Raw genomic sequence first — 24,545 nt, 5'->3', positions numbered from 1 at the left:
TGCACCTCTGGGTGCCAGCACCTCTGGGTGTCACCACATCTGGGTGCCAGCACCTCTGGGTGTCACCACATCTGGGTGTCACCACCTCTGGGTGCCAGCACATCTGGGTGCCAGGGTGCGTGAGGGCTGCACGCCCGCGCCTTGGCACACCTGGGCACCAGGGTGTCCAGGGACCGCACATTTGTGTCACCACGTCAGGACACGGGGGGGGGGGGGGTGCATGGGAACTGCACATCTGGGTGCCCACACACCCGGGCATCGTCACATCTGGGTGCCATGGGGGCGCAGGGACCACCCAGCTGGGTGCCCATGCACCAGGGTGCACAATTCCTGCACAGCTGGGTGCCCGCACCTCTGGGCACGGGCTGTATAAGGACCGGCACGTTTCGGTGCCAGCCCCCCTGGGTGCCAGCACCTCCAGCGAGGGGCCCCCGAAGGGCTGCACCAGCACGGGGGGAAGGCTGGGGGACGGCGGGGGGGGGGGTCCTGCCCCTACAAACACGGTGTGGCTGTGCCAGGGGGGGCTGCGTCCTCCCCCACAGGCCCCCACGGTGTCCCCACGGGGACGCGGCAGCCCCACGGGTGGGCTCGGCTCAGCTCCAGCTGCGACGGTGCCGGGGGCAGGCGGAGGTCAGCCGGGACCCCCGGCGGGGACCCCAGCCCCAGGGGGCTGGGGGGGGGAGGATTCAGCCCCCGCAGGGCTGTGTCGGAGCCCGCGGCCTCCCGGTGAGGCTGAGGCTGAGGCTGAGGCCGGCCCTGCCCGCAGCGGGAGGCTGGGCTGAGCCGGGCGCTGGCGGCACCGGCTGCGGCAGCACTGCAGAGCGGTACCGCAGCGGGGCTGGGCTGGGGACGCTGCCGGGGGACACTGCTGGGGTTGGGGACACTGCTGGGGCTGGGGACAGCACCCTGGGGCGCTGCTGGGGCTGTGGGGACACTGCTGGGGCTGTGGGGACACTGCTGGGGCTCTGGGGACACTGCTGGGGCTGAAGGGACACTGCTGGGGCTGTGGGGACACTGCTGGGGCTGGGGACATCACCATGGGGCACTGCTGGGGCTGTGGGGACACTGCTGGGGCTCTGGGGACACTGCTGGGGCTGGGGACAGCACCATGGGGCACTGCTGGAGCTCTGGGCATGCTGCTGGGGCTGGGGACACTGCTGGGGCTGTGGGGGCACTGCTGGGGCTGGCGACAGCACCATGGGGCACCGATGGAGCTCTGGGGACACTGCTGGGGGTAGAGAAGGCGCTGGGGTGGGTGACGCCACCGTGGGGACACTGCTGGGGACCCAGGGGCAGCCCCCAGGGACAGACGGACACGAGGGGGAGCAGCACGGGGGGGCTGCACTCTGGGGATGTGGGACACGGGTGGCAGCAGCGCCTCCAGGAACACCCCGGGGGCTTTATTTTGATTCCCTCCTTGGCACGGGAACCAGCCCGTGGGGGGGGGGAACCCCCCACGTGCCCCCTCGGTTCTTCCTCATCCTCCGCAGAGCTCCGGGGACAGGAGCAGGGACGGTGCCCACGCGTTGGCTCGGCCCCTCCGTGGAACACGGGGAGGGGGAACGGGGCTGGCCACAGCCCCCCCCCCCCCGCTGCCGGGACCCCCCTGCTCTGCCCCGGGGTGACCTGGGGGCTCCCCCACCCCCTGCAGGGCCACCGCGGCGGCTGAGGAGGAGGAAGGAGGACGAAGGACACCCGCAGACCGTCCCAGGGAGTGCTGAGAGGAGGCGATGCCAGCGGGATGGGCGCCCAGCCTCATCCTGCTGCACCCTGAGGGCTCCTCGGGGTGAGCTGCTGCACCCCTGGGTGCCCCCAGAGCCCGTCGGTGCCCAGGGCGGGGGGACGAGGCCGCTGTCCCCAGGTCACGGCTCCTTTATGCACCGGCACCCGAAGCACGAGGCCCCCCGGGTGGGCGCAGTCGCTCGGGGCCCCCCGGGGGCTGAGACCTGACGCGGCTCGAGGCAGCGGAGCAGGAGCCCTGCCGGGAGCACCGGGCCGAGCCCCGAAGATGCTCAGCACCACCGCGTCCTCCCACGGCACCACCACAGCCCGGGGGGGCCAGCCTCAGCGCGGCGGCCCCCGAATCCCGGCCCGGTACCGAACGGCATGAACGGCACCGGCGCGGCGGGGAACCGGAGCTGCGGGGGCGGCGGCGAGGAGCCCCCCCCGCTGCCCACCTTCTCCACCGCCGCCAAGGTGCGCGTGGCGCTGACCTGCGTCCTCTTCCTCTCCTCGGCTTGCTGCAACGGGGCCGTGCTCTGGGCGGCCGCCCGGGCTCCCCGCCGGCGCCCGCCCCGCGTCCGCCTGCTGATGGCGAACCTGGCGGCGGCCGACCTGCTGGTGACGGTGGTGGTGATGCCGCTGGACGCCGCCTGGAACGCGACGGTGCAGTGGTACGGCGGGGACGCGGCGTGCCGGGCGCTCATGTTCCTCAAGCTGGCCGCCATGTACGCCTCGGCCTTCGTCACCGTGGTCATCGCGCTGGACCGCCACGCCGCCATCGTCACCCCGCTGGCGGTGGGCCGCGCCGAGAGGAGGAACAAGGCGATGCTGAGCGCCGCCTGGGCGCTCAGCGCCCTGCTGGCCCTGCCCCAGGTGGGCGAGCCCTGGGGTTGTGGGGCAGGACGAGGCTGCCAAGGTGCCTGGCGTGCCGGGCACGAGGATGATGATGGTGACGGTGACGGGGGAAGGCCACTGATGGCCCCGTGTGCCCCCACAGGCATTCGTCTTCCACACGGTGAGCCGGTCGCGGCCCCGGCGCTTCGTGCAGTGCGCCACGGTGGGCAGCTTCGCGGCGCACTGGCAGGAGACGCTCTACAACATGTTCACCTTCGCCTGCCTCTTCCTGCTGCCACTGCTCGTCATGGTGCTCTGCTACGGCCGCATCCTCGCCGCCATCTCGGGCAGGATGAAGGAGGCCGGCGGTGAGCGCGGGGGCTGGGGCCGGGCTCCGCCACCGCCTTTTTCTTCTCTTTTTTTTTTTTCCTTCTTCTCCGTTTTCCCCTCGGCACTGCCCCTTCCTTTCTCCTTCTCCCTTGCCTCGCCCGTCTTTCCGTTCCCGTGCACTTCAGCGACCCCAAATCCCCCATCCCCACTCAGGTCCCCAGCCCTGCCCAACGCTTCACTCCATCTCCCCGCTCCGGCCCCCTCTCCCCAGCTCATTAACCGTTAATTAACCCCGCGTATCACCCCCCCACACCCCCCTTTCGCTCCTTTTCCACCCCGCAGCCTCCTCCCAGGAGTTCCAGCTCCGGCGGTCCTACAACAACATCCCGCGGGCCCGGATGCGCACGCTGCGGATGTCCATCGCCATCGTGCTGACCTTCATCGTCTGCTGGACGCCCTACTACCTGCTGGGCCTCTGGTACTGGTTCTCCCCCGAGATGCTGACCCGCCAGAAGGTGCCGCCGGCCCTCAGCCACATCCTCTTCCTCTTCGGCCTCTTCAACACGTGCCTGGACCCGCTGGTCTACGGGCTCTTCACGGTGCACTTCCGCAGGGAGATGTGGCGCGCCTGCCGCTGCAGCCGCCGACGCCAGGAGCAGGACGCGGCGGCGGCGGCGCTCACCGGCTCCTTCCGCGCCTCCACCGCGCCCGGGAGGGCTGGCAGTAGTTTGGGGGGGCCTGGCAGTAGCCTGGGGGTGGCCAGCGGTAGCCTGGAGGGGGCCGGCAGCAGTCTTGGGGGTGCCGAGAGGCGCGAGCTGGGGGTGCTGGGCCGGAGGTGCGAGCTGTGCCGCCGGCGGACGGCGGAGAGCTTCATGTGAGGGGCGCCACAAGCGCCGCCGCTCGCGATAACCTCGGGGACTTTTCTCACCGTGAGCCCTCCTCGGGCCGCGGGGTGGCTCCGGGGGCACCTTTCCCCCGTGGCGCGGCGCGGGGGAGAGCGCAGGCGCCCACCTGGGCTCGCTTCACGCCGCGCCCGCTTTGTTTTGCCCCGCGGCCCTGCGCCGGAGGCCCGCGGCAGTTGGGGTTGGAGCGGCGGCAGCGAGCGTGAGGAGCAGCAAGCGACCGACACGTGCTGGGAGGAGAGGAAAAAGCCCCGGGGCAGAAATTCCTTTCAGGATGCTGCAGGGGCTCCTCCGGGGGGGAAAAAAGTAACACCCGACGCACCCCGCGGCTAAAAGCACGGGGAGGATTAAACGGAAACGGAGCCGAGGCACGCAGGGGCCCTGCTGGGCTGGGGACCGGCACGCAGCGAAATAAAGCTCGCTTTGCCCAAAACGCTTTAAAAAAAACCCAGCTTGCTCTGACGACCGGGCACGGCGACGCCGTGGCGATGTCATCGGCCGATTTCAGGCAACAGCATCAGCAAGGAGGCGCGGAAAGGCAACGTCTCGGCTACGGTTTCTGAGAACGTTTAATTAAGAACAAATAACGAGAGGGCAAGCTTACACAAAAGAGGAGTCATTTAAAAGGCGGTGAGCGACCAGGGGTTCGCCCGCTAACAAAGCCACCAGGGTCACCAACCCCCTCGGGAGGCTTAAGGAAAAAAGTGTGGGAAATAGAAAAAACTTCTCTCCAAAAGAAGAGCAGCCCGAACGCCAGGTGCACGGTCGGGCTTCCCAAAATGAAACAACCGAGAAATATTTAAAACAAAAAAACAAACAAACAAAAAAAACAAACGTTGTGGTTTGGTAAGAAACTGAGCTCAGGGGGCTACGTCCACCGCAAAAACGCGCGTGGAAGAAACCCCGGGGAGCTTCAGGTGCCGCTTCCTTGGGGCACCAGGAGACCCCGCGGGCAGCAGGCAGGAATTTGCCGCGGCCGCTCCTCAAACGCCCAGTCCCAAAATCACCCTCCCACCCCCTCCCCGGCCTCCCAGTTCCCTCCCAGTTCGGGCTCGTAACACGCGGGGCGGCGACTGGGATCCATCACCGGCGCCTCCTGTCCGGGCTCCTGCTCCGTCGGCGGCCGCCCCTGGAAGAGAGGCGAGGGCTCAGGGCACCTCTCGGCCCCTGGGGGGGTTGTTTTGCCCCCCGGGGGGCAGCATCTGCCCCTCTCAGCCCCGGGGGATTTGTTTTGCCCCCCGGTTGGGCAGCATCTCCCCCCGAGCAGCCCCGGAGCTGGTTCCCTTCTCCCAACACCCGGGGGTTTTCGCCCACCTCCCGCGCAGCCCGCGGGGCTCCCCCCCCCGGCAGCGCAAACGAACCCAATTAACTCCTCCCGACCCCGTCGCACTTTGGGGAAAGAAAACGCCGGTTCCGTCCCGCCACGGAGCCCCCTTACCTCCTTTTTCCTTTCGGGGGCCCCCTGACGAAGCACCAGTCCACGCTGATGGGCTGCCCCATCAGCTCCTGCCCGTTCAGCCCCTCCATGGCCGCCTGCGCCTCCTTGTAGGTCTCGTACTCCACCAGGGTGTACCCCTGCGGGCGGCAGGGGGAGCGGCGTGAGCCCAGATTTGGGGGGGCGAAATCCCCCCCCCCTCGAGCCCCGCGGGGGACGGGAAGCGCGCGGAGGCGTCGGCGCGCGCGGCCCGCCTACCTTCAGGTACCCCGTCCGCCTGTCGAGGTTGAGGTGGATGTTTTTTATCTCCCCGTACTCGGCGAACTTGTCGTGGATGTCTTCTTCCGTCGCCTCCTCGTGGACGCCCGTGACGAAGAGGATCCAGCCCTCCACCGCTGCGGCGGGGCGGGGAAGGGGGGGGGGAAGAGTTACCGGGGGTGGGGGGGGGGGGGCGAGTTCCACTGAAGGACCCCCCAAAAATCCATCTGGAAAGCCCCGGGGGTGCCGCGGTGGAACCGGGACACGCTGAACGGGGACGGGAATGGGATCTGGAGCCCCGCAGAGCGACGCCGGGGGCGTGCGGTGAATCCCAGCGGGGTGGGGAACGGCTCTGAAGACCCCCCCAGGAGCCCCCCCCCCGAACCCCCCCGCCCCGGTACTCACACCTCTGCGGGCCCGGCTCGTCGCCGTCCTGCTCCACGCTGTCGTAGTCCTCGCGCACGCGGGCCCGCGAGCCCTCCTCTGGGGAAGGGGGGAGAGGGAAAAATTGGGGAGCGCTGCCAGCACCGAACTCGCCGAAAGCCTTTAAACCGCCCCAAAAAGGAGGCGGGGCGGGGGTGGGGTGGGGGGACACCGGGCGGCTCCCGGTGCTCACCTGAGCCGAAGCCGCGTCCCTTGCGCTTCTTGGCCTTCTCCTTCAGCTTGTGGATGCTCTCTGCGGGACGGGGGCAGCAGGTGAGGGACGGGGGCTGTCACCGGGGGACCGGGGGGGGGGGGGGGGCCGCGGCCAAGCCCCGAGGGACCAGGACCGGGATCGGGATCAGGACCAAGGCCAGGATCAGGATCAGGACCAAGGCCAGGATCAGGATCGGAATCAGGATCAGGATTGGGACCGGGATCAGGATCAGGATCGGGACCGGGACCAGGACTGGGACCAGGATCAGGATCAGGATCGGAAGTGGGATCAGGATCGGGACCGGGACCGGGATCAGGATCGGGACCGGGACCGGGATCAGGATCGGGACCGGGACGAGGATCAGGATCGGGACCGGGACGAGGATCAGGATCGGGACCGGGATCAGGATCGGGACCGGGACGAGGATCAGGATCGGGACCGGGATCAGGATCGGGACCGGGACCAGGATCAGGACCGGGACCAGGATCAGGATCAGGACCGGGACCGGGACCAGGATCAGGACCGGGACCAGGACCAGGATCGGGACCGGGACCGGGACCGGGACCGGGACGAGGATCAGGATCGGGACCGGGATCAGGATCGGGACCGGGACGAGGATCAGGATCGGGACCGGGATCAGGATCGGGACCGGGACCAGGATCAGGATCAGGACCGGGACCAGGATCAGGATCAGGACCGGGACCGGGACCAGGATCAGGACCGGGACCAGGACCAGGATCGGGACCGGGACCGGGACCGGGACCGGGATCAGAATCGGGATCAGGACCAGGACTGGGACCGGGACCGTGACCGGGACCGGGAGCAGCGGCCGAGCCCCTCGGGACCGGGACCGAGACACCGGGCCCCGAACAGGCCCCGAACGGGCCCCGCCGCGACAGGCCCGTACCGGTTACGCCCCCCAGACCCGGGACCCCCGCTCCAGGCCGGTCCCGAGCGGAGGCAGCACCGAGCCGGGCCCGGCCCCGAGCCGCCCTCACCGTCGCCATCCTCGTCCATGGCGAAGTCCTCGCCGCCCGCCTCATGTAGATCCAGCACGTCCGCCATCTTGCCGCCCTCAGCCCCGCCGCCGCCGCTGCCGCCGCCGCGGTGCACGCCGGGAAGAGCGCCGGAAACGGGGCCCCGGAGCGCCGCGGTCGCAGGGCGCCGCCATCTTGGGGAGGGCGCCGCCATCTTGGGGAGGGCGCCGCCATCTTGGGGAGGGCGCGCGGCTGGGCGCCATCTTAGGGAGGTCAGCGCGGCTCGTCGCGCCCCAGCCGCCATGTTCGGAAGGGCGGGGGCGTCTGTCCCCCCAAAACGGGGGCCGTTATCCCTAAACCTGGGGGTGGCAGCGGCTGGCAGCCGGCACAGACCCCTCAGCGTGGCACAAAGCCCTCCCATGCCCCCAAAATGCCAACGTTGCCCCTACCTGCGCCAGCCACCTGAGGGGCCTGGGGACACGACGTGGCTGCCGGCCCTTCTGCCCCTCATGGCGCTGGCGTCACCTCGCTCCCCACACCGCCACCTCCCCACACCGCCACCTCCCCAAATTGTCACCGCCACGTCCCCAGCCTCCCCCCTTCCCAACCCGCCTCGCCTCACCCCGCTGCAGCCCCCCCGGGGCTGCCCCCCGCCATCACCCCCGCCAGGAGGCCGCCGTCGGCTCCTCACGGCCCGGCCGGGCAGTGGCCGCGCAGCCGAGCTACTTTTGGGTTGGTTTCCCGGGGAAACGGGGCTCGCACGAGCACGAAGTGGCCACGTCCGCACCGCTGGCCCTCGGCCCACCCGCGGTGGCGACGAAGGCCCCGGGCGCAGGAGGCCAGGCCCTGCACAAAAGGCAGAAAAAAGGGAAAAAAAGACCAAGATGGGGGGCAGGAGGAGCCCGGCTGCTGCGGGCCGGGCCTGCCAGGACACAAAGGGGGCCCTGGAGGGGGAGAAGGAGGTAAAAAGGACAAAAACAACAACAAAAATCCCATCCGAGGGCCAGGCCTGGCTGCAGCCCCAGGGCAGCGGAGCGGAAAGCACTTTCCCAGGCAGAAGAAACGCTGGAATTAAACGAGGACGAATGCGGCTTTAGTGAGGAACAGCCCAGAAAAGCCGTGCGCTTTCGGGGCCGTTACCAAACTGCGCTGCTCCTGGGGGAAGGGTTCAGAGAGATCCGGGAATGTTCTGCCCATCCTGCCCCGCGTAAACACAGAAAGCACCACGGCTACCCCAAAATCTATTGGTTTATTGTAGAAAATTATACGTACAAAAGGCAACGGTGTATTGAGCGCTAGGGCGTACAGAGAGGGGCGGGGACGGCCGGCGGAAGGTGATTTATCGGTGATTTATCGTGTCGGCGTTAATTACAGAGCCCGAGCAAGGAGAATCGCCCCGCCTGGGTGCCAGCGACGTGGGTGCTGGGGCTCAGATCGACATCCCCGAGGCTGAGGCGGCCGTGCCCCATCTGAGGCAGATTGTGCAGCTGCGTCCTCGCCCAGAGAGGCTGTGATGACCGCGGCAAACCCCAAAGCCCTCCAAGAACTCCCTGCGAAGCTCTTAGGGGCCTCGGAGAGCCGCAGCCGCTGCTTGCCGTGGCCCCTCGAGGCGAGAAAGCCAGGAGGGCGGCGCGGGACGGCGTTATCACCTTCCAAGGGGCTGAGGAGACCAAAAGCCACCCAGCAGCGCTGCCGAACCCATGTCACAGAGCATCAGCTTTTCCTTTTTCCTTCCCCCCGTACCTCCCCTGCTGCCAGGACGCCCCGCTTGCCAGAGGCGAGCTTTGACGCTGGAAGCGGCGCAACCCTCCCGGATTTGGTTGGGAGCCGCCGCTGGCAGCGGTAAGGCAGCTGCAGGAGCCCGTGTACAATTCCACAAGACACAGGAGCGGCGCGGAGACGTGGTTTGGTAAAAGCATTAAAATCCCTACGTGCAGAACCCCCCCCAGCACTGAGAGCAGCGCACACAGCGCAGGGTGGGGGCGGGGGGTCCCGTGGAAGTGCCAAGAGGTCAGGCTCCACGCGGAGCCAGGGCTTAAATCCAAATGCAACGTCTGGATGTTACCAGCCTGTAAAAAAAAAAACAAAAACCACACCACGAAACCTCCACGCCGTTAACAGTCACGTTTATAAACGCGTTAAACATTAGTAGTGTTGTGTAAAGAGGCTGCGTATAAAAAATATATATAAAAAAAACAAAAACCAAAACAGGATAGGCTCGTTAGGACAAGGATACAAAACTAGAAGACCTACAGATACCGCAGTTTGCTTCGTCTCCATCTCAGAACAAGACTACTGCTCGGAGATCCACGGGCCTCCGTGTTCAGCCGCAGTCCCAAAGGCTCTGCCTCCACCCAGCGCGTGGTCATGGGGGAAAGGAAGCGGCGAAAGCTCGAAGCCGAACGCCGCGCTGAGGCGGGAGGCCGTCCCCCGGCGATAAGCCCACCGGGGCGCCGCTGGCTCTTCTGGGCTGCTTCTTTGAGGAGGAGGCGGCGCAAGGCCCACCCTCGACAAGCGCCTGCTTCCTGGGCTGGGAGCGGGAGCGCTTCAGCGGCAGGACGGGCGGTTTTGATCTAAGCGCCGCGTGGATTTAGCGCCGACGCATATACGAAAAGGAATTTTTAAAAAAAAATAGTGCACGCAGGGGCCTCCTCTCAGCAAGGCTTGGTTGTTTTCCCTCTCGCCGCTGGCTGGCTCCGAAGCTCCGGCGGGGCTTTGGGAGCCTGCCTCGGAAAGGCCGAGCCTGCTGGGAAGCTGCTCGGGAGAGGACAGCGCGTCCTGCCCCTGTTCCTTGCAAGGTTTTCCCCAATTCTCCTCTCCTCCGCACGGCTCCACCGCCGCGCTGCCAGCCAAGCCGACCGTCACGGCGCCGCAGCGCCTCCGTAAGGACCCAGGGCCCAGCGGGAGGCTCCGGCGGGTCCAATTCTGCACCGACTGCCGGCCTCCCACCCCGGCCGGAGCAAAACCTCGCTTCTAAATCCCTCCTGGGTGCGCTTGGGGGGCACTCCCCACGCGGCGTTACAGGGAGCGCCCCTTGCTGCGCGCAGCAGGAGGGAGTTTTTGACAAAAACCCCGTTAACGCAGAGGCAAGAGGCGGAAGCAGGCGCGCACGGCCCGCAGCAGCTCCGAGGAACAGAAGCTCTGTGGAGGCAGTGCCGCGTCCCCGCAGTACCGACAAAAAGTGTTAGTGTTAGTGCTGGGAGGCTGCTTCCTTAAAAACAAAAAAACAATAAAAAAAAAGGGACAGGAGGAGCTCCTCAGCTCCGGAGCAGGTCTAGAAGCCAAGCGCTAAAAGGCAGAGGGATCCGTACGGGGGCGTTTTCGCTTGGTTTTTCTGCGAAATGTGCAAACGGGAAGAGGCCTTACGTGCTCCGAGCGACCCGCGACGACGGAACCCCGGTCCGGGCGGGGGCGTCAGCGGGGTCGGGGGGCCGAGGAGCACCCCGCGTACGGGAGCCTAGCAGCTGGAGGGGTGCGCGCCCCCCAGCTGGCCGGCCGCCAGCATCAGGATGTCTTTCTTCTCCTTGTGGAAACGCAGCTCCTTGCCGGCCAGGCGCGCCTCATCCAGCTCCCTCTCGGTCGAAGCCAGCTCTCTGGAAAGGGCCCCCGGGCTGCCCTGCTCCCGGTTCACCCAGTCCGTGGCCATCTGGTTGCGGATGTCGTCGTCCAGGGCGCGGTGGGAGTAGTGGGCCAGCACCTCCTGGCGGGGAAGGGACGCGCACGGGGCGGGGAGCTCAGGGAGGACGCAAAAGGCACCCGCGGGGCCGCGCGGCAGCGCCCGGCTCCCTTGCGCCGGCTCCGAGCCCGGCGCAGCTGGGGGAAGGGTGCCGGAGCGCGGCTCCGCACGCCCGCGCTCACCTGCCGCGAGCACTGCCTCTCCCGCATGGCCTTGAGGCTGCCGTTCCAGTGCAGCAGCTGGAAAACCGTCATCAGCTCCTGCGAGGGCGAGAGGAGCCGGTGAGGAGGGGACTCCCCCGATTTATCAAGCTAGCGTGGAGCAGGAAGACAAAAAGCCACGGGAACAGGGAGAGCGAAGGCAACGCCCGTGTCCCGCGAGCCAGGATGCGAGGGCAGAGCCTGGACAGGAATCCCTGTCCCAAAAGAGGGTAACGGAGGGGACAGGCCCTGCCCCGGGGACCTCGGCACCCTTCAGGCAGGGCTCCGTCACCCCGCAGCCTCGGGGCTTAGCCCTGAGCGGGCGGCAAGCCAGCGAAGTTTGCCCGCAGCAAAAACCCCAAACACGCGGCGCCGCAGACTTCAGGCGCCGGCTTTGAGAGGCGGCCAAGCCCAGAGCGGAGCCGTGGTCGAATCTGCCCCCTTTTAAAACGGCAGCTCCTCCGCAGCTCCGATCGGCGTGCTCGCAGCCAGCCACCCCGTAAAAAAACCGCCCCGAGCTACTTCCCAAGCCCTTCTTGAAATCAAAAGGCTTCAGGAATCCCAAATCATCGTCCCAACCGCGTCTCCACGTGCTGGGGCAGACGCTGCCCTCGCTGACAAGAGCTCGAAGGCCACCCGGCTCCACGACACGGCACCGGGCCCTGCAGACACCGAAACCCAGGCACAGGGAAGCCCAATCCCAAACGTTTACTGGCGTGCCAGCACCCAAAATCCCCGAGCTGTGTTCCGGGAGGAAGGCCCCCTTTCGGTTTTGAAGGTGAAGCCCTCCAGGCGCAGCTGGAAGACGAAGCCGGGCGCCCCCGCGAGGCGTGCGGCTGGGTTGGGGAGGGTACCTGGAACTCCAGCATGGATTTCCCCTTGTTGGACTCCAGCATGAAGCGGAAGGCGCCGATCCCGGTGTTGGGGTTGTCAGCCTCCTCCCGATTGCCCTGCGAGAGACGTTTCAGGCGGGGGCCGCCCCTCGGCTGCTCCCTGACCCCCCCTCTGCCACGTCCCCCCCCCCCCCTCGCCTCGGCAGCCCCGAGCCAGGTAAAAGCACTCAGAAGAGCACGAGGCCGTGCGGAGGGGGCAGCGGGATCGGGGCTAAAGCTTTAAAACCCAGAAGGCGCCGCCGAAACCCGAGGACTTCCAGCTGCAAAAGGGAAACGTGAGGTTCTCCCCCCCACACCCCATGCCCCCCACCCCCGCCGACCGCGGCAGCCTCACGTTGAAGGACGCCAGCGCCTCCGAGACGCTCTTCTCGATGAACTCGTCCGTGATGCGCCGCGAGGGGTGCTCGTTGAACACCGAGTTCATCAGCGCGATCTTCGCGGCGCTCCTCCGGGCTTCGGCCTTGGTCGGACAGAACTGGGGGTGAGGGGGGGGGGACAGAAAAGCGTTGTCAGAACGGGACGGCCCCCGGGGACCTTCCTGTCGCGGAACCCGAGGGAATTTTCTTTCCTTTCGGAGGCGTTCTTCGAAGCAAGCCCGCACCGAAACGCGGGCAGGAGCCCCTGCGGTCGCCGGCCCCTTGCCTTTCGGGCGAGGCGTTTGGGTTGGACGCTTTCCCCTTCCCAGAAAGGGGCCAAGGCCGTCCATCAGGCACCGCGATTCTGTTTCCCGGATTATTTTGGCAGCTTCAAAAGAGATTCAGGGGCGAACCCGGAGCCGTCACAAGGAATTATCGCCCTACCAAGTCATCCGAGCCGCATCCGATAAACGCGTCCCTCTGCCTAACCCCGCGAAGGATGACCAAGGACCAAAACGTACCAATTTTTTTTGGTTATTTGTTTCCCCCCCCAATACACCACGTCGTACACCTCGCTGCTGCAGAGCCCCGAGCCCGTCCCGCGCAGGGAACCCCGCAAATCGCCGTTTCCAGCCAAACCTTCCCCAAAACGAAGCCGGGGGGGGGGGGTTTACGGGCGCCACCGGGCCCCCTCACCGGCGGGTGTGAAGCTAACGAGGGGTGCACACCCTCCGTCGGCCTCATAACTGGAGCCAGCGGAACGTTTTTAGCCCACCCCAGAAGGACCGAAGGGTGCTAAATCCGTGGAGGAACGACCCCGAGGCCGCCCGGGTGGGGCTGGGGGAGGGAAACGGGCAGCAGGGGGGGGGCTGGAAGGCGGCGGCCGTACCTGGAAGCTGCCGAAGCAGCTGCCCCCCGGCAGCGTGACGTAGCAGACGTAGGGGGGGCTGCTGGAAGGCACCATCTCGTAGACCACCAGTGCCCCGTTCCTCAGGTCGGCTCCCCGCGACTGCTTCATCTGCCAGAACTCCTGCAGGGCCTCCACGACGTTCACTGCGGGGACACGAACAGGGTCGGGGTCAGGGGTGGGGGGGAAACGAGAGCCAGAAATGGGGTCGGGGTCAACGGTGGGGGGGAAAATGAGAGCCAGAAATGGGGCGGCAAAAACGTCGGCACATGCCAGTTCGACTCGAGCTCCCTCCTGCCCCGAGGATTTGACGGGTGGCTGCGGGAAAAACCCTCCAGCACGCCCCCTCCGAGCCTTTTCCACCTCGGCGGTCACTGCGGGTTACTTTTGAGCTCAGTTCCGGGGTGTTTTGTGGTTTTTTTTTTTGATTAAGCACGCCAGACAGGCGATTTTCCGCTGGAAACCGACAGAAAGCCGTGGGAACAATACCGGGGGGACGAGCGGAATCCCCACGCAGACCGATCCCCGTCCCGCACGAAATCCCCCGCCGGGAATTCGGAGACAAAACCCGATTCAGCAGCAGCTTCAGAGCCCGCAGCGACGGGCGCGCGCCGCCAGGCAGCGGCGGAGGCCAGCGACGAACGTTAATTACCCCCAAAAAAAACCCGCAGGAATTACAGCTCAGCGAGCCTGGAAAGGGGGGGGGGGCATGAAGAGAGCACCGGGAGGTCCGAGCCCAAGCTGACCCCAAACGGGCGGTTTTCAACCCATTTATTCGGCCCCTTCCTCCCGTGAACTCCGGGCCTTGGTGCCGCAACCACACGGGAGCGATGCCGGGGGCAGAGGCTGGTTGTCCCCCCCCCCAACAAACCTCACCGAGCTGCCAAAATCCCCCCCCCGAGGGGCACAAAGCGCTCGGTGCTGATGTGGCCCAAAAAGGCCCCAGACCCCCAAAAATGGGGGGGGGGAGGGAAAGGGAGGCAGGCATGGGGGGGGGGGCCCAAGGACCCCAGGGCAGGGGGGCAGAACATGGGTGGGGGAAAAAAATGGAGGGGGGGGGGTTCTCAGGGACCCCCCCCTTGGGGGTTGAACATGGGGGCTGCTTCCCAAGGACTCCTTGGGGGGGGTAAAGCATGGGGAGGGGGTCTCAGAGATCCTGTGGGGGGTGGAATATGAGGTGTGGGGGGGTCCGAAAGACCCCTCGGGGGGGGGGGAACACAGGGGGAGTTCTCAAGGACCACCGGGGGGGGCAAAAAGCAGGGGGCGGGGGGCAAAAAACGGGGTGGGGGCTTCCCAAAGACCCCGGGGGGGGAGGTCAGAACAAGGGGGGGGGGGGACAAAAAACGGGGGGGTCTTCCCAAAGACCCTGGGATGGTAAAACGGGGGGAGGGGGGGGGTCTCAAAGACCCCCGGGGGGGCAAAAAACGGGGAGTAGGGGGCAAAAAACAGGAGGCGGGGTTCCCAAAGACCCTCAGGAGGGGCAGAACGAGGTGGGGGGCTTCTTAGGGACCCCCGTGGAGGGGGGCAAAAAACAGGGGGGGCTTCCCAAAGACCCCGGGGGGGGCAGAAGAAGGAGGGGGGGGCAGAAGAAGGAGGGGGGGGGGAGCTTCCCACCGACCCCCCCCGTCCCGTCCCCCCCCCCCCCGCTCACCGCGGCCGTATCCCTGCGTGTGCTTGGCGAAGCTCCTCACCACCGCCTCCACCGCCTCCCTCAGCACGGCGGGCGGCCCGGCGCCGGCCGGGGGGGGCTGGGACAGCGCGGCGGGGCCCTGCAGCCCCAAGGCCGAGGGCAACGGCGGGGGAGGAGGCGGCGGAGGCCCCGCCGAGGCCCCGGCGAGGCCGGCCCGCAGGGAGCGCAGCGTCCCCACCCCCGGCTGCAGCCGCTGCGCCCGCACCGACTCCATGGCGGCCGCCGCCGCCTCCTTCTACCTCACGGGGCCCCGCCGAGCCGCCGCCGTCACTCAGCGCCGCGCCGGCCAATGGGAGCGCGGATCGCTTCATGGAGGGGGCGGGATGAAGAAGGCGGCGGCCAATGGGGGAGCGAGGGGGAGGGGGGGTGAAGGACGGAGGGGGTGGGTGGAGCAAAGAGGGGGTGGGCCAATCAGAAGGGCGCTGGAAGGGTTCGCCAATCACAAGTGAGGGGAGAGGGGTGGGGGCGGCCCAATCGCAGCGCAGGGCGGGCGGTGAGCGATGGGGAGAGAGCGAATCAAACGCGCGGCGCCGAGGAGGGGGCGGGGACTTAACCCTCACGGCCTTACCGAGCAGGAAAAAGGGGGCGGGGCAGCGAGAAATCGACCAATGAACGCGCCTGACGGCGGGATGGGGGCGGGGACCGCCACAACCGCCCACTCACAGCCTCTGTTTTCACCCAGAGGGGCGGGACCTCGCGGTGATCAGCCAATAGGGACGCAGCAGCGGCTCCGCGGCCTCTAGGCGGCGCTGCTCCCCCTCCCCTCCCGCTGCGGACCCTTTTTGTCCCTCGGCGGCTCCCGTCGCGGCCCCGGAAGTGGCGGCGGCGGCGGCGGGGCCCGGCCATGGAGCCCTGGGTGCGCTTCAGCGCCCAGAGCCAGGCCCGGGAGCGGCTCCTCAGGTGCGGCTCCGCCGGGACGGCCCCGGGACGGCTCCGGGACCCTCAGGGCGGCTCGGGGACCCTCGGGGGGGGTGGTCCCGGGGCCCCTCGGCTCAGCCGCGGGGCATCTCGCGGTGATCCCGGGCCTCTGGTGCCGGTCCCGGGCCCCTCACCTCGGCTCCGGGCCCCTCAGGGTGGTTCCGGGGCCCCTCTCGGTGGTCCCGGGGCCCCCCACGCTGGCCCCAGGCTCCTGATGCCGGTCCCGGGTCCCTCACCATGGGTCCAGGCCCCTCACGGTGGTCCCGGGCCCCCCGACGCCAGCCCCGGGCTCCTGATGCTGGCCCTGGGCCCTTTCTCGGTGGTCCTGGGCCCCCTGACGCTGGCTCTGAGGCCCTTCGAGGTGGTCCCGGGGTCCTGATGCCGGTCCTGGGCCCCTCACGGTGGTCCCGGGCTCCTAACGCCAGCCCCGGGCTCCTGACGCCGGTGCCGGGGCCCCTTTTCAGCAGTCCTGGACCCCCCTGATGCCGGCCCCGGGGCCCCTCGTGGTGGTCTTGGGCTCCTGGCACCAGCCCGGGGGCCCCTCCTGTCATCCCCGGGCTCCTGACATCAGCCCTGGGCTCTTGACGCTGGTCCCAGGCCCCCTGACACCAGTCCTGGGGCCCTTCACGGTGGTCCTGGGGCCCCTCACGGTGCTCCCGGGCTCCTGATGCAAGCCTTGGGCTCTTGATGGTGGTCCTGGGCCCCTGACACCGGTCCTGGTCCCCTCTCGGTGGCCTCAGGCCCCCCCACGCTGGCCCCGGGGCCCCTCATGGCATCCCTGGGTTCCCGACACTGGTCCCGGGCCTCTCTCGGTGGTCCTGGGGCCCCTCGCGGTGGCCCCAGGCCCCCCCTGACGCCCCTGTCCCTTGCAGGGCGGCTCAGTACGGCTGCGCCCTGGCGGGGGCCGCGCTGCAGAGGAACGGGGCGAGCGCCGAGGTCGTGGCCCGCGTGCGGCAGCTGGAGGCGCACCTCAGCCTGGGCCGCAAGCGTGAGTTTGGGGGGGGGGATCCGGGGCTCGGCGGCTTCGGCTCCGCGCCCCCCGTCCCCCCCCGCTTTAACCCCCCCTCCCCGGGGCCGGGCTCCGTCCCGCAGTGCTGCGCCTGGGCGGCTCGGCCGACGCGCTGGAGGCGGCGAAGCGAGCCATCCACCTGTCGGACGCGGTGCTGCGCTTCTGCCTCACCCTCAGCCACCTCAACAGGGCCATGTACCTGGCCTGCGACAACGTCCTCTGGGCCGGCAAGGCCGGCTTGGCCCCCGCCGTCGACCAGGAGAAGTGGAGCCAGAGGTCCTTCAGGTGAGGGGCTGAGGGCTGGGGGCTGCCACCCACCTCCACGCGGCCTCCCCGGGTGCTGTGAAGGGATTTCATCCCTCCCCGCGAGGGTTTCTCCCCGTTTCATCTCTCCCTGTGAGGATTTCTCCCCATTTCATTCCTCCCTGCAGGGATTTCTCCCCATTTCATCCCTCCCCCTTAGCATTTCTCCCCATTTAATCCCTCCCTGTGGGGATTTCTCCCCGCCCTGAGCCTCACTAACGGCAGGGAGCGGGAGCTGGGAGGCACCGGCCCCGTCCCGTCCCCTCGGTGGGCTCGGTTTGGGCGTTTTAAGAGTTTCCTTCTCGTTTCTGCGAAGAGACAGCCGGGGACCCCGCTCTCTCTGCTCCCCTCGCCTCGCAGGTATTACCTCTTCGCCCTGATCGTCAACCTGAGCCGGGACGCCTACGAGATCCGGGCGCTGATGGAGCGCGAGGCGGGCGGGCAGCGGGCGAAAGGCACCGAGGCCGGGCGGCAGCAGCAGCAGCGGCGCCGCCCCGAGGCCGGGCTCCAGCAGCTGGGGCTGAGGCTCCAGCTCGAGCTGCGGCTGCTGCTCCGCGTCCTCCGGGGCAACCCCCCGCTGCTGCTGGACGTGCTGAAGAACGCCTGCGACCTCTTCATCCCCCTGGACAAGCTGGGGCTCTACAGGAGCAGCCCGGCCTTCGTGGGGCTGTGCGGCCTCGCCTCCTCCGTCCTCTCCATCCTCACCATCCTGCACCCCTGGCTCAAGCTGAAGCCGTAGCCGCGCTCGGGGCCCGCTGCGGGGCTCCCTGGCTCAAAACCAGCCCGGGAGGAGATCGGGGGACGCTTGGGGGTGCCGGGTCCGGCCGCGCGTTCGCCGAGGGGCAGAGCAGCCCGGGGCAGGGCCGAAGGAGCTCGCGCGGCGCCCGAGTCCCCGGGGACCTGCTGGTGCTGCCTCGCCTCAGCTCCCCACGAGGAGCTCCCCGAAATCTGGCTCTTCTCCCCGTCCACGGCAGAGCTCGCCCGGCTGCTTTGGGAGTTTAACATCTCCCCTCCCTCTTCTGGGGGGCTCCCTGGGGTCTCTTCTCCTGGAGCCGCCGCCTGGGAACCGTCTGCTGCTGCCCTGCCGGGGCTGGAGCCGGCCGCCGGGCTCTTCTCCGGGCTGCGGGGGGGGGGTTAAACCGTGGGGTGGGGGGGGTCCGGTGCCGCCCGGGGCCCGTTTTGACATTTTATTTTCCTTTTAAGAAACCTCAGCCTGGCTGCGGGCGCGGAGGGGGAGTTGGAAGGACTCGGGCTGCCGAGCCGAGCCGGGGTGAGTGCGGGGCGGTGCTGGCGGATCCGAGGTGAGCCCACCCTGGGGGGGGGGATGCTTTGCCCCCCACAAAAACGAGGAGATTTCCTCTCCTGCTCCTTTCCCGCAGCCCCGGCGGGGGAAGAAGCGGCTGCAGCGAGCAGATCGCCGCCCCGCGGGGGTTCCCTGGGCTCATCCTGGCTTTAAAGAGCACTTTGATTTTATTTAAGCGTACCCGGCACCCGCTTCGCTTTCCCCCGGGGGGGGCTTCTTCGCTGTGCCCCAGGAGCTCGGGGCAGGGCCGGGGGCTGTGGCTGTGCCGGGGGGGGGAGTCCCCGTGGCTCAGCACCTTTCCTCGGCACTTCGCCCCCATCCTGCTCGGCCCCCAGCCCGGCTCCTCTGCAGGTGCTTTGTGGGGAGGGAAGAAAAATGCGGTCTGACCGCACAGAGCCTGTCCCTGCGAGGTGCCCCGGGGTGAGGGGGGGGTGGGGGGGTTCGATTTCCGAGGCAGGGGGGCTCAGGGCTCGGAGCTGGGGGCGGAGGGGACGGAGCGGGGCCGGGGCTGCGCGCCGAGCTCCCCCCCCGGGTCCTTCGGGCTCCTGGCCGAGGGCTCGGCCGAGATCCCGGCTGTGACTCGGAGACTTTGACCCCTCGCCGGAGGAGGCGAGCGAAAGGATCACGACGCTGGAAGGCGCCCAGCACCCTTCTGCTGCCCCCCACCCCCCCCATCCCGACGTTTGGGAGCGACGTTTCCACCCCGCAGAGGTTTGGGAGGCGCAGCAGAGGTGGGGGGGGGCTGTGCAGCCCCCCAACTCCCCGCTCTGTACATCCTGCCCTGTAAGGTCCTGGGGCGCTTTGTGGAGCTGCTCATTAAACCCAGCTGCTGAGCCCCCCTCAGGTTCTGGGGGTTTTTATTTTTATTTTTATTTTTATTTTTTTTTGCTGCTTTCAGCTGGGTTCTGCTCGCAGACGGGGTCCGTGAGTGCTCGGCCCCAGCGGGGGGGGGCTCGCGGCCGTGCCCCCAGCCTCACGGAAGGGTTTGGGTTGGGACCCGGTTGGGACCCCCCCCCCGGCTCACCCCCTTTCTCGGCGCTCAGCACCAGGACCTCGGCTTCCCGTGGACCTCCCCCCACCCCCGGGACGTGGTGCCTCGAATTGGGGTGCTGGGGGGCACGGAGGGGGGGTCCTCACCCCCGGGGGGGATCTGCTGGCAATGGGGGGGGGTCCCAAGGCGGAGGGATTGGGGTCATCTCTGCCCCGTGGCGAGGCGCAGGCAGGGGGTGCCCTTTGGGGGGGGGCGTGAGGGTGCAGGGGGTGCAGGCGGCTGCTGGGGGGGGGCACCGCGGTGCTGTGGCCCCCTGTCCCCCCCCCAGGGTTGGGCCTGGGGAATTTTCTCTGGGGTTTGGAGCTCGAATAAAGGGTGAGCCCCCCCAGGAGGGCACGGGGCGGCGGGGGAAGGTGCACGTGGGGAGGGGGAAAAAGGGGAAGAAAATCAAGATTGTGCAACGAGACGTCCCGTGAGTCCTGGGGGGGTGAAGGGGGGGCGGGGGGGGGTGTAGAAAACAGCTCATGGGGCTGCGAGGCTCTCCCTGGGAGCGGGGTCAGGTTAACAGCAGCAGCAGCAGTTGGGAGAAAAGTCGTGGGTTTTGGTTAAAACCAGCGCCGCTGCCAGCGGCAGGGGTCGTGCCCCGGGTGCCGGGGGAGGGACGGAGCGGGGGCACCGCCGAGCGCGTGGTGGGGCCGGACTGGGCATACTGGGCTGGACTGGGAGGGGGGGGGTTGTGCTGCACCTTGCACCTGCGGTGCCACCCCCCCCAGCCCCATGACCGACCCCCCGACGGAGAGCCAGCAAACTGGGGGGGGGGCCCATCCTGTCCCCCCTCCATCCCCGGGCACCGGGGGTCAGCGTCACCCCCCCCCCCCGGGACCACCGCCCCGGGGCCGTGTCCTGGCTGAGCCCCAGCGAACTCGCCACATCCCAGGGGGGCAGGGGTATGGGGGGGCCGTGTATGGGTTTTATTTTATGGGGGGGGGGGTGACGGTGACCGGTTCTCCCGGCCTTCCGAGGGCGTGCGAGGCGGGGAAGCTGCGCTGGGCTTGGCTTCGGGAACTCGGAAGGGGAGGGTGCTGGGCGCTGGGTGCTGGGCGCTGGGTGCTGGGCGCTGGCTCCCTGCTGTTCCTTCTCTACCCTTGGCCATGGGGCCGTGCCCCCCCCCGCTGCCCCCCAGCTCCCCGCTGAGCGCTGCCAGCCCCGGCCGCCGGAGCAGGTAGGAAAAGGGCCGGATCCTGCACGTGGGTGCGGGAAGGGGGCGGCGTAAAGGGCAGGGATCGGGGCGGGGATATCGGGGTGCAGGAGGGGACCCCCCCCCTTCCTTCCCCAAGAAGTGCCACCGCTTTGGGGGTGCTGCCCAGGGGGGGGCTTTTTAGGGCAAAAAGCGGGGGCTCACGGTGCCGGCCCGCATCCCCACGGCACCGCGGCTGCTGCGAGCCCGAAGCCGGTGCCATAAAACACGCGGGGACACGGGAGGGGACGGGGCAGGTCCCCACCGCCCCTCCTGGCTTGTTCCCCCGGGGTGCCCGGCTCTGTCCGGCCCCGGGATGGGGATTTGGGGGGATTTTGTCCCAAAACGGGAACCTGCCGCGGGGCTGCCCCCCCGGGTGGGGACGTACCTGGCACCGGCTCGGCGTGTTTGCTGTCCTCCTTCGGGTTGTTCCGCATGGGGCTGGGACAGGACAATTTCCCATCTGGTTTTCTCCTCCGGTTTCCTGTTTTTTTTAAATTATTATTTATTTATTTTTTCCCCAGTAATAAAATGCCAAAGCTCGCGCCGGAAACGCTGCCAGGGAGCACAAGTTTTCATCCGTGTGAAAACTTGTTGTTATTATTATTATTTTGGGTTTGATCAAAAAAAAAAGCTCCTCTCAGGGGCTCTGCCTGCGCATTGGAAATGCCCCCCCAGCCAAGGGGGGGTCCCCAAGTCCCCCGGGATCCAGTCCCTGATCCCGTGGGCTCTGTCCCCGGGGTCTGATCGCCCAGCCCTCCCCGGGGTCTGGTGTGCTGCCCCCCTCGCCCCCAGTCCGGTCCCAAATGTCCCCTGGGATCCCTGTTCCCTGCAGGACCTGCCCCCAGTCTGCCCCGGGATCCAGTCCCGGATCCCCTAGGACCCAGTACCCGATCCTTGGGATCCCACCGCTGATCCCCCTGGCATCAACTCCCTGATCCCTTTGGGATCCGTCACCTGATCCTTGCCAACATACAGCCCTCACCCTCCGGCACCTCTGCCCTTCCCCACCCCAAGGGTGCCGGGTGCCACAGGGCAGGCACAGTGCCAGCGGTGCCGGCACCCACCGGGGGGGCTCCATCAGCCCCCCACCGCTGACCCCTCTCTCCTCTCTTCCCCACAGCTCAGCCCCACGGGGCCGCCCCGGATGCCCCATCCAGCCCCGTCCCTGGCTCCCCGTGGGCCGGCTGCGGCCCCCCCGGGCCCCCCGCGATGCCGAGCGGTCTGCGGGGAGGCGATGAGGCCGTCCCCGGCCTCCGGCACCCGCGGGCTCTGGTGCGTGGTGCTGCTGGCGCTGGCAGGGACCGCGGTGTTGCTGCCGTGCCGCTTGGCCGACCGCAACCAGACGGGGCTGTGCAAGGGGCTGAGCCTGGCGCAGGTGCCCCGCGGGCTCCCCGGCGGCCTCCGCAGCCTGGATTTGTCCTACAACAAGCTGCAGGAGATCACGGCGGGCGACTTCGCCGGCCTGACGCAGCTGCGGCGCCTGGACCTGGGCTACAACAACATCTCGCGCATCGCGCCCGACGCCTTCCTCTCCAACGTGCTGCTGGAGCAGCTGCGGCTCTTCAACAACTCCCTGGCCCGCATCCCGGCCCCGGCGCTGCGCCCGCTGGCCAACCTCCGCTGGCTGGACATGTCCAACAACCCGTACCGCAGCGCGGCGCTGGACGGCGTCTTCGGCACGCTGCGGCACCTGCGGGTGCTGTCGATGGGGGGGCCGCTGCTGCGCGACGTCGCCCGGGGGGACTTGGCCGCCCTGAAGGACACGGCCCTGCAGAAGTTCGCCCTCAAGTCGGCCTCCAGCCTGCGGCGCTACGAGGCCGGGGCGTTCTCGTGGCTCAACACCACGGAGCTGTGGTGCGACATGGCCCTGGACGAGAGCGTGGCGGCACTGCCCGTGATGCTGCGGGACCTGCGGGGCAAACCGCTCGACTACCTGCGCTTCCGCAACCTCTTCGAGTTCACCTACTACCAGGGCACCGAGGACCCCTTCTCCGGCCTGGCCGAGCTGCGGGCCACCAAGCTGGTCTTCTACCGGGGCAAGTTCAACGAGAACCTGCTGCGCCTGGCCCTGCTCAACGTGCAGAGGTCCCGCGTCCGCCAGCTGGAGCTGGTGGCCATCGACTTCGCCCGCTCGCCGCAGTGGAACAGCTCCGGCGTCGGCGCCGTCGCCCCGCGGCTCGACCGCCTGCTGCTGCAGGACATCAGCAACCCCGACGTGCTGCGCTTCGACTGGACCTTCACCTGGCTGAGCGGCGTGGCCGCCCTCTCCATCATCAACGTCAACTTCAACTACGTCCCCTGCGACGCGTGGGCCGAGATGCGCAGCGTGGAGTTCCTGAACATCTCCCGCAACCGCCTGGAGGACGCGTACATCTACAACCAGCGCTGCCACTACCACGGCGTCATGCCCAAGCTGGAGAGCTTGGTCCTGGCCAACAACCGGCTGCAGAGCCTGGCCACGGTGGCCTCGCTGACCCGCACGTGGCCCCGGCTCGCCCGCCTGGACGCCAGCCACAACGCCTTGGGCAGCCTGCAGGAGACGTGCCAGTGGGGGCCCACCTTGCGCTGGCTGGCCCTGCACCACAACAGGGTGACGGCGGCCACCTTCGGGTGCCTGCCCACCACCCTGGAGTATTTGGACCTCTCGCACTCGCAGCTCGACCGCCTGGACATGGGCTACTTCGCCCGAAGCCCCCGGCTGCGGGAGCTGCTGCTGAGCGGCAACAAGATCAAGTTCATCCCGTCCGAGTGGAGCTGCTCCAGCCTGGAGGTGCTGGCGATCGACGGCAACTCCTTCGGCGTCATCACCCGCGGCTCCTTCGTCAACATGCCGCGCCTCGTTAGCCTGACGGCCGGCAACAACCCCTACCACTGCACCTGCGACCTCTACGGCTTCTTGCGGGAGACGCAGCGGCGGGGCCGGCCCCGCCTGGGCGACTGGCCCCACAACTGGACCTGCTACCACCCCGAGGCGCTGCTGGACACCCCGGTGGCCTCCTACGCCCCGCGGCCGCTGGAGTGCGACGTGCCGGCGCTGGTGGCCGTGGCGGTGGCCAGCACGGCGGTGGCGGTGGCGGCGTGCGCGGCGCTGTGCTGGAAGCTGGAGGCGGGCTGGTACGTGCGGGCCACGTACCGGCTGCTGCAGGCCAAGTACCGCGCCAGCCACGCCGGCGCCGCGCGGCGCTGCGCCTACCACGCGTTCATCTCCTACAGCCGCACCGACGCCGAGTGGGTGCGCCGGGAGCTGCTGCGGCGGCTGGAGAGCGCCGAGCCGCCCTACCGGCTCTGCATCCACGAGCGGGACTTCATGCCGGGCCGCTGGATCATCGACAACATCGTGGAGAACATCGAGAACAGCGCCAAGGTCATCTTCGTCCTCTCCCGCAGCTTCATCGACAGCGAGTGGTGCAACTACGAGCTCTACTTCGCCCACCAGCGCGCGGTGGGGCTGGGCTACCAGGACGTCATCCTGGTGGTCAAGGAGCCCATCGACGCGCGGGGCTTGCCGCGGAGGTTCGCTCGCCTGCGGAAGATGCTGGGCTCCAAGACCTACCTGGAGTGGCCCCGCGAGCCCGGCCGCCAGCCCTTCTTCTGGATGCAGCTCCGCAGCCTCCTGGGGTCCCCCGGGGGGCTTGGACCCAGCGGTGGCGAGGAGGAGACGGACGTGGATGCCACCAGCACCAGCACCACCAGCACCACCGCCACCAGCACCGCCGTCACCACCAGCACCGTCACCGTCGTCACCACCACCACCAGCACGTAGCCGTTGCCCAAGCTCCGTGTCCCACCCAACGCGACGGCTCCGGTGTGGTTTTGGGGTGTCCTCTCCCCCACCCCCCCGGGCACCCTGGGGGCCTGGAGCAGCCCCTGCCTCAGTTTCCCCAAGTGGTGGCGAACTGGGATGGGGGCACCGAGGTCCCCAAAGGCTCGCAGGAGGGCAGGAGATGGAGACAGCGTCCAGGAG

General features: G+C 68.3%; 5 protein-coding genes across 5 annotated transcripts; 3 read left to right on the top strand and 2 right to left on the bottom strand.

The window, feature by feature from the left end:
- The first annotated feature begins 487 nt into the window (after positions 1-487).
- On the top strand, positions 488-4,221 carry LOC308183727 (gonadotropin-releasing hormone II receptor-like). Its single transcript, XM_080570050.1, has 4 exons — positions 488-824; positions 1,652-2,595; positions 2,720-2,924; positions 3,229-4,221. The coding sequence occupies exons 2-4, from the start codon at positions 2,107-2,109 to the stop codon at positions 3,762-3,764; spliced, it is 1,230 nt and encodes a 409-aa protein (XP_080426176.1). The 5' UTR covers positions 488-824; positions 1,652-2,106; the 3' UTR covers positions 3,765-4,221.
- Positions 4,222-4,339: 118 nt separating this feature from the next.
- On the bottom strand, positions 4,340-7,271 carry RBM8A (RNA binding motif protein 8A). The gene is made up of 6 exons (XM_080570052.1): positions 7,117-7,271; positions 6,098-6,157; positions 5,887-5,964; positions 5,482-5,618; positions 5,227-5,363; positions 4,340-4,917 (listed from the first exon to the last, which is right to left on the bottom strand). Exons 1-6 carry the CDS (start codon positions 7,181-7,183, stop codon positions 4,872-4,874), a joined length of 525 nt encoding a protein of 174 aa, XP_080426178.1. The 5' UTR covers positions 7,184-7,271; the 3' UTR covers positions 4,340-4,871.
- Positions 7,272-8,325: 1,054 nt separating this feature from the next.
- Positions 8,326-15,090, bottom strand: LIX1L (limb and CNS expressed 1 like). The gene is made up of 6 exons (XM_080570051.1): positions 14,779-15,090; positions 13,110-13,273; positions 12,199-12,339; positions 11,826-11,921; positions 10,954-11,031; positions 8,326-10,795 (listed from the first exon to the last, which is right to left on the bottom strand). The coding sequence occupies exons 1-6, from the start codon at positions 15,029-15,031 to the stop codon at positions 10,553-10,555; spliced, it is 975 nt and encodes a 324-aa protein (XP_080426177.1). The 5' UTR covers positions 15,032-15,090; the 3' UTR covers positions 8,326-10,552.
- A 468-nt stretch (positions 15,091-15,558) lies between these two features.
- Positions 15,559-19,193, top strand: PEX11B (peroxisomal biogenesis factor 11 beta). The gene is made up of 4 exons (XM_080570053.1): positions 15,559-15,717; positions 16,608-16,723; positions 16,828-17,029; positions 17,408-19,193. Exons 1-4 carry the CDS (start codon positions 15,662-15,664, stop codon positions 17,784-17,786), a joined length of 753 nt encoding a protein of 250 aa, XP_080426179.1. The 5' UTR covers positions 15,559-15,661; the 3' UTR covers positions 17,787-19,193.
- Positions 19,194-21,815: 2,622 nt separating this feature from the next.
- On the top strand, positions 21,816-24,344 carry LOC308183533 (toll-like receptor 2; the record flags this gene model as incomplete). Its single annotated transcript, XM_080569728.1, has 1 exon — positions 21,816-24,344. One exon carries the CDS (start codon positions 21,816-21,818, stop codon positions 24,342-24,344), a length of 2,529 nt encoding a protein of 842 aa, XP_080425854.1.
- Between the last annotated feature and the right edge of the window lie 201 nt (positions 24,345-24,545).

Source organism: Anser brachyrhynchus (genome assembly GCF_964034855.1).
Source record: "Anser brachyrhynchus genome assembly, chromosome: 28".
Taxonomy (NCBI): Eukaryota; Metazoa; Chordata; class Aves; order Anseriformes; family Anatidae; genus Anser; species Anser brachyrhynchus.
The sequence above is the reverse complement of the archived record's forward strand: the minus strand, read 5'-3'. Positions and strand labels throughout refer to the sequence as shown.